Consider the following 7,086-nt stretch of genomic DNA (forward strand, 5'->3'; position numbering starts at 1 on the left):
ATATTGTTCTGCAAAGACTTCACCATGTACACAGTCCTTCTGTAAAATCCTTGGTCCTAAAGTTAATCTAGTAAAGCAAGGCTCTATCTTTGTGCCTTTATCACGTTGTTGTATGGTTAATGTTTGCCCTAAAATATGCATTTCAGTGCATCGTCGTTATAGCGGGAACTGGAAGCAACACCTATATTAATGCTTCTCTAACAGTTTCCATTGTAAAAAATTCTTGCAACCTTATTTTAAGAACCTATAACCCCTCAAATATTTGCCTCAGGCCTTAGAAATTTGACCGGGGAAAAAGACTGTGTGCCTCTTGCTTCTCCCATCAAATTAGTTTCAATTTTGGCTGAGTTATAAAATACAGAAAATCACCATTTCCCATCACTGGCTTGGGTCACACTGAATCATTTGGTAACATGCCAAAATCTGAATAGTCTAAGGTTGAACCCCCTGCTGTAGCCGCAGCATGTACAGTACTGGAGACCCTTGGGAGCAGATAGAGCCTGCCTGCTACTAGAGCTGCTGTGGTGGAGATGGGGAGAGTTTGACCAGGCTCAGCCCTCAGTCTTGGCTTAAGCAAACCCATCCACCTGCCAGGAACACCACATAGGGCAGGAGCCCCGACCCACAAGAGGGTGTGGAAGAGAGCCAGACTAGGCTCCTCCTAATCACCCCCAGACACAGCATACGGTTCTAGATGTCCATTCTTCTCTTGAAGCAGGAACACCCTCTCCTCCTCCCAGTCTTGAAGAAAACACATGCATCTCTGGGAAAGGAGAACCAAATTGTGCTACCTCTGACCATGTCCTGGGCCCAGGACATGGCCAAACCTTTTAGTTGCACATAATACAGTTGTTCCCTTTTTTTAGTATGTCACTTCACAGTTTGAAAAAAACAAATTGTTACACTGAAAAACGGTCCTCAAAAGTTAAGTAATGCAAGAATTTACTTTGCATCGGCAACCTGAATTCATCCCCATGGTGCCTATGCATTATGATAGACTCTTATCACAAGATTGCACTGTTTCTGCAGGACTCAACCTTGTTCCGATTACGTGATGGGCTGTGCTCAGGGGTTTGTGTAGTGAATAGGGCTGATAGCTGTAAGATCTCTGTTATAAGCTATAGAGTCTATAATTGGAAGATATGTAATGAATGAAGCTGGGGAATGTAGGAAGTTAAAGGATGATGGCCTAGTTAAGGCAGGTGAACACAACACAAGAGAACTAGATTCTGTTCCTACCTTTGTTACAGGGTTTGCATGTTGCTGAGCAAATCAATTAAACCAGACTTTTCACAGCCTCCAGTTGTGTTCCTTTTCTCAGCCCCCATGAGGCCCCAGCTGTCTTGACTTTCAGAAGTGCCGGGCACTCATAATTATGTCATTGGGACCTGTAGATGCTCAATACCTCTGGCAGTAAGGCAGTGTCATCTGATGAATGAGTGCAGGGTTGGGAATCAGGATGTTCTTTGTCTAATTCTGACTCTCAGTGAATCATTGTATGGCCTCAGGTAAATTGCTCTGAATGTGTTTCCTCAGCTATAAAATGAGGCTAATACTCATTACCCAAGGAGTTGTGAAAATAAATTCACTTATGTTTATGAGGCAACTAAACATAACAAAAAATGACACACAAATGGGTAATGCTGTATTCAGAGCAGGGTTTGGGTGCTGTACAGCAAGTAAACCATGGGCCCCACGTTGAATTATGAGGGTGAAAAACACTGAATAGCTGTCTTTCATTGAGCACCATCCATCCAGTCCACTGAGTGTGGTACAGGTCCTGTGGGAAAAATAATTTGCAATTGTGTAGTTAAAGACTGTATCACAATGCATTCACGCCGGGGGCCGAATTTAAAATAGCCTGTGCAACCTTATTCTTGCACTTCCTAACGTTTGAGTGTTTGACTTCGCAGCTTAAGTAACTCTCTTTCACAGTGTGTTCTTTGTTTTGTCTGAATTTGGGTGACTAGCTTGAGTCTGCTCTGGAACTGTAATGTTCACAGTGCTATTTTTAGCATACTAGGCCTGAACTCAGCTAGTCTGAATCTGCCTTCCTGGACTGGGAGGCTTGCTCCCAGCTGCAGTGTAGACATAAATTCATTAAAACTGGAGGGAGGCTCAAACTTCCAGCCAATCCCAAATGCTAATCTGGATTGTGTTGGAGTGGGAAGAAATTTTGTTCCACACCGAAAGAGCTAGGGTTGTAAGTCTTCCTCACTGGAGAGAAAATTTAAGAGGAAGACGCATTCATTAGAAAACTCCAAAGGGGGGTCCTGTGACAAACTAGAATGAGAAAAAAGCAAAAGCTTGCATTGCGTTTTGAACTATAAAGTAGGTTTTGATGAATGACAGAATTATTTCTCTTGTTATGCACTGTGTGTATGTGAGAAAAATCATCTGTTTTAAGGAATCTTAATTCTTTTTGTTTTAAATTATAGGTATGAGAAGGTGCCGGTAATTTTGGTTGGTAATAAAGTGGACCTGGAAAGTGAGAGGGAAGTATCTTCAAATGAAGGCAGAGCACTGGCTGAAGAATGGGGTTGTCCTTTTATGGAGACCTCTGCTAAAAGTAAAACAATGGTGGATGAGCTCTTTGCAGAAATCGTTAGACAAATGAACTATGCAGCTCAGCCAGACAAAGATGATCCATGCTGTTCTGCATGTAATATTCAATAGCATTAAAAGTGACCTAACCTGGACCTAATTTGCAGAATTTTTGTAAAGTGGAAAAACTGTCTGCCTCAATTCCTGGTTTGTAGGTCACTTGGAATAACTCATAAGTGAAGTAACAACTTTAAGTCAGAGCTGAGCATTGAAAGTCAATCATGGTCTCTGAACACAATGGGGTTAAACAACTACAATTTCTCACCCAATACCCCCTTGTGCACGTACAATTTCATCATACAGTTGATCTACAGGGTGATCTCAGTTGAACTATATGTGTTTGCGTTATGTCGGACAGCAGCAGCTATTTCATAAATTAGAAAATTCCTGGTGATGAAAATTGAAACCGCTAGAGAGAAGACCTGTGAAGATGATGTGCAATTAGCGTATCCTATACTGATGAACACAAAAGGAGAGGAAAGCCTTTCAGTTTCGATATACTGCATTTCAGGAGATGTACTTTTGGTTGTGGCCAAGTTTACAGAAACAAATATGCTAATTTCATCTGAACTTCTGACAGTTTTACAGGCCGATATGATCTACAAGACCTATGTAATTCTTTTTTTCCAAAATTGATGCAATTTCTACACTTTATCTCATCTTGTGAAATAGAAAGCACTGCATCAGTACTTGAAAGAAGAGAGAGAAGATCTGAAAAACTAATAGCTAGTGAAAAAACACGATATGGCATTGGAATGTTTTAAATCTTCCACTTTGCTGCTCAAAAATGGAGGATCACTTCAGGTTTTGGTCAGACAAAAAGCCAAACAAACCCTCTGTTTACAAAGCAGGAAACATCTTTATCACTTTACTGAACCAGGAGGAAGCAACCGTGATGAAAAAAATCGCTTAGCCTTACTAACAAGGAACACTTTAATAGATTAACTAGTACCATCTTGTAAGGAAAACAAAGCCATGTTGCATCCAGATGTTCCCTTTTGCAGAAACCTCATGGGACAGTATGAATATCCTGCATTTTTAAGTTTGCTAAAGAAGATAATTTCTTTCTTGCCTTTAAGGGCTAGGTTTTTTTGGTGTGATCCCTAACTAACCTTTGGAAATCAAGTTTGCTATTTCATAGCTTTAATGTTGGCAACTTTATTAATTGAATAACCATGTGAAATCATTTTGGCTCACAGGAGGAATATAGGTTATGGTTCTTCAGGTGAGAAAGGAAAAAGATTTTGTGTAATTTCCTGACACACTATTCAAAGATTGCCCTGATTATTAGGGTATCAAGTAGTGGGAGCAAATATTTTGTTTTGCAAGGTGCTGGATCTCTGACATTCTGGTTTTCCTAGCAGTGAAGTATTTATCATTTGCATGACTAATGGCACAGAAATATCTATTCTGAAGTCTTACAATCAAGTATAGAAAAGTTTTCAATCAAAATGTCTAAGTTTTATATGTTGGAGCGATTGTCTTGAGCTGGACCTTTATAGATAAAATTTGGTCATCAAAATGCAGTATCACTGAGCCTATGGTCTAAATACCATCATGCTCTTATTAGTTTCTCAGTCTTGTGCAGTAACAGTGTAGTTCCTTGTGTGTAAATGAGTGAAACGGGTGCATGTGTTCCGGGGAGTGTGTGTGTATCCCTTAGAAATGCTGTAATTGGAGTTTGGTTCTGACAGATTTACTTCTGTCAGCAGAACTGCTTTAAAAATGCTCTTAATCTTTGAAATGAGAAACTAAAGTATAAAACAGCTTCACAAAGTTTCTTATATAATATAGTAATATTATTAATCTTCTTCAGTGGGTGACAGCTAACGGAAACATTAGTGATGGAAGAGAACTGGCCACCACTGCCCTTAGTCCTTGAAAAGCTTTTCAAGGAAATAAGGATGTTAAGTCTGATAAATGTGAGGCCCTACTATTCAGATTTTTCTAAATCCTTGTAATGTAGGTTTGTCCTACCAGCTAATTGCTACAATCTTGGATGTTGTTGCACCTATTTCACCTAATATGTGTGTGTGCTGAAGTAAAAATTGAGACTTGACTCAATGGTATCTTCACTTCCTAAAATACCTAAATGGAGGAGGGGTCTAATGAAACCGTACAATCTATTAATAAAATAGGCAGCTTGTCAATTTGAGACCTACTGCCTGAGTGCTCAAAAACATCAAATTTGGTATCAATTTACAATTTGGAGTGCATGTTGAGCAGTATTGTATATGAAATGCAAAGATCTTACATAAAAAATTGCTGTGTGACCAATAAAGTGGTATAAATAATATGTATAAAGAGCCTAAGTTGAAATGTGTAACATAAAACAGATGGGCTTTTAATTTAGAAAAAAGTGCACAAGTAAAATTCTAAACAGAAAATTGTAATAAAAAAGATACTTCCAAGACATGTTTTTCCTTACCATTTTACATTTGTAATGACTAAGCAACACGCACATCAACACACAACATTCCGGGGGTATGGCGGGGGTAATGTAAATGCTCTTCTCTTTATTGTGTAATTCTAAGGAGATAGTTGTGCACTATTTGTGTTTCCACTGATATGAATATAGTGGAGCTTGAATCAGTGACAGTTGCATTTGGCTGAGATATTTTTGAAAGCTTAAGGATAGCAAGAGGATAGTTAAATGAGCCACATTCAAGATAGGTGGCCACCTGAAGAAAGTCAGTGGTCTTGGGTCACCTCTTACTTTGTACCCTGATCAGACTACCAATTATATAGTATGTGAGTTTTTTATAACATGCCTTAAAATATAATGGTTTGATCCAAAGACCCATGTTTTCTTTTGCTGTTCTTGTAGAGTTTTGTACTTTTCTACAAAGACAGCATTTTTTAAGTTTTACTGATTTTTTTTTTAAAGTTGCAACTTTCATTCTTTTTGGCTGTGATAATGGTAGTAACTGTTTTCTCCCATTTTTAAAAAGTAGGTAAAATAAATAAACCAGCATCAAATCAAAAGTATTACACATGGGGGTTTTTATTAGAGCATCAAAAGCAGTTTTTGATGACTTTCTCTTCTATTCTGGCCAACAAGTAACTAGCCTCTCTCTAACCCCAGTGCTACAGTTGCCATCAATTTTCTGTGGGAAAACTACTGGTATTTGCTTTCGTGTACAAAGAATATTGCCTAAAGATGTCAGCCATTTGGTTGGGGGTGGGTTGTGCATGTTTGGTTTTCTTTTTACCAGTGTAGAATCAAAATACTGGTTAGGCTTTAATAGTGAAACTCCGCGACAAAGCAAATGTTTGACAACAGTAGGAGGCTTTTATCTGCATTGTTGTGCATCAGGTCTCAAGAATGATTGCAGTGGGTTTTGGAACTAGGCTTAACTATTGATTTGGGGTTTCCCAGAGGTGAATAAATATATTTCACAGTTAATTGTTGAGCTCTAGTACAACTGGCAACCTATAGATGGAGCAACAATTTGTTTTGTAACAATGTCAGTTGTTAAACCTTGATGTTTCAAATAAAAACAAGAATTGTACATAGAACTCAATGCAAACTCAGCAGTTGTATTTGGAGTTAAATTATTTTAACAAATAAATTTATTTAATGAAACCTGCCTTGGATTTCTTTGTATCATACAGTTTAGTTTTGTCAAATAGCAGTTCTAATTAGCTTTGGATGAGCTTACTTGTAAACAGCACTAAACAGACCTATTTAGAGTTGAGGAGACGCTCTCCTGTTGAAATGTTCTGTTGATATAAATTGAATGGATGCAAGCAAATACTGGTGTTTCCATTTTCACATATACTGTAGCCTCACATACACTGCTACTGGATAAAATATTAAGACAAAGTGTGCTATAGGAAAAGGCTAGTGAATTGGAAGCTTATTACTGTACATCTCATTCTGAAAGGTTGAATAAAGATTGCTGTAAAGTGTACTAAAATGATGTAATGAGCTGAACTTGGTCAACCATGAAGATGTAATATCCGGTAATACAGTTACTTTTATTGTATTAAAATTGCAGTGGGTTAACGTAAGGATTGATCATCATGTCAACTGTCCTGTTGATGACTGGGCTTTTATTTTGTTTGTGTTTTTAGTCTTACATTGCTCTACAGAATACATCGTGTTAGCAAGAATAGCTATTTGAACAATCACGATGCTAATGTTAACAGGATAGTTCTAGATAATGTTGATTAGCAGTTGCATCTTGGTGCTACTGACATGACTATAATGTATTATTGTGTCTGAACTTCATGGATATCGGGGGTGCATGTATGTTTTGTTTACAGGTCATGTGGGTTTTAAGGTACCAGAAGTTGGAGGCTGGTACTCTGTAAGAACTCTTTATTCTGTGGGCAACACTGTGAAGATTGACAAATTATGTTAATTTACACAGCCTTCAGCTGCTCTAGTCACTGATAACTGGCCCATTCATTCAGTAAACCAATTTCCAGTGCATCTTTGGCTAAAACTGGACAACTGCTGGCAACATTCCATTAAAT

The 7,086-nt window shown here is 38.2% G+C and overlaps 1 protein-coding gene across 1 annotated transcript in view; it reads left to right on the top strand.

Moving 5' to 3' along the window:
- Positions 1-6,438, top strand: part of RAP2A (RAP2A, member of RAS oncogene family) — a 32,089-nt gene extending 25,651 nt beyond the window's left edge. Inside the window, exon 2 of the mRNA XM_030567669.1 lies at positions 2,439-6,438. Coding sequence (XP_030423529.1) covers positions 2,439-2,676 — 238 coding nt within the window. The 3' untranslated portion in view covers positions 2,677-6,438. The remainder of the gene's footprint in view (positions 1-2,438) is intronic.
- The last annotated feature ends 648 nt before the right edge of the window (positions 6,439-7,086 follow it).

Source organism: Gopherus evgoodei, chromosome 1 (genome assembly GCF_007399415.2).
Source record: "Gopherus evgoodei ecotype Sinaloan lineage chromosome 1, rGopEvg1_v1.p, whole genome shotgun sequence".
NCBI classification, from domain to species: domain Eukaryota; kingdom Metazoa; phylum Chordata; order Testudines; family Testudinidae; genus Gopherus; species Gopherus evgoodei.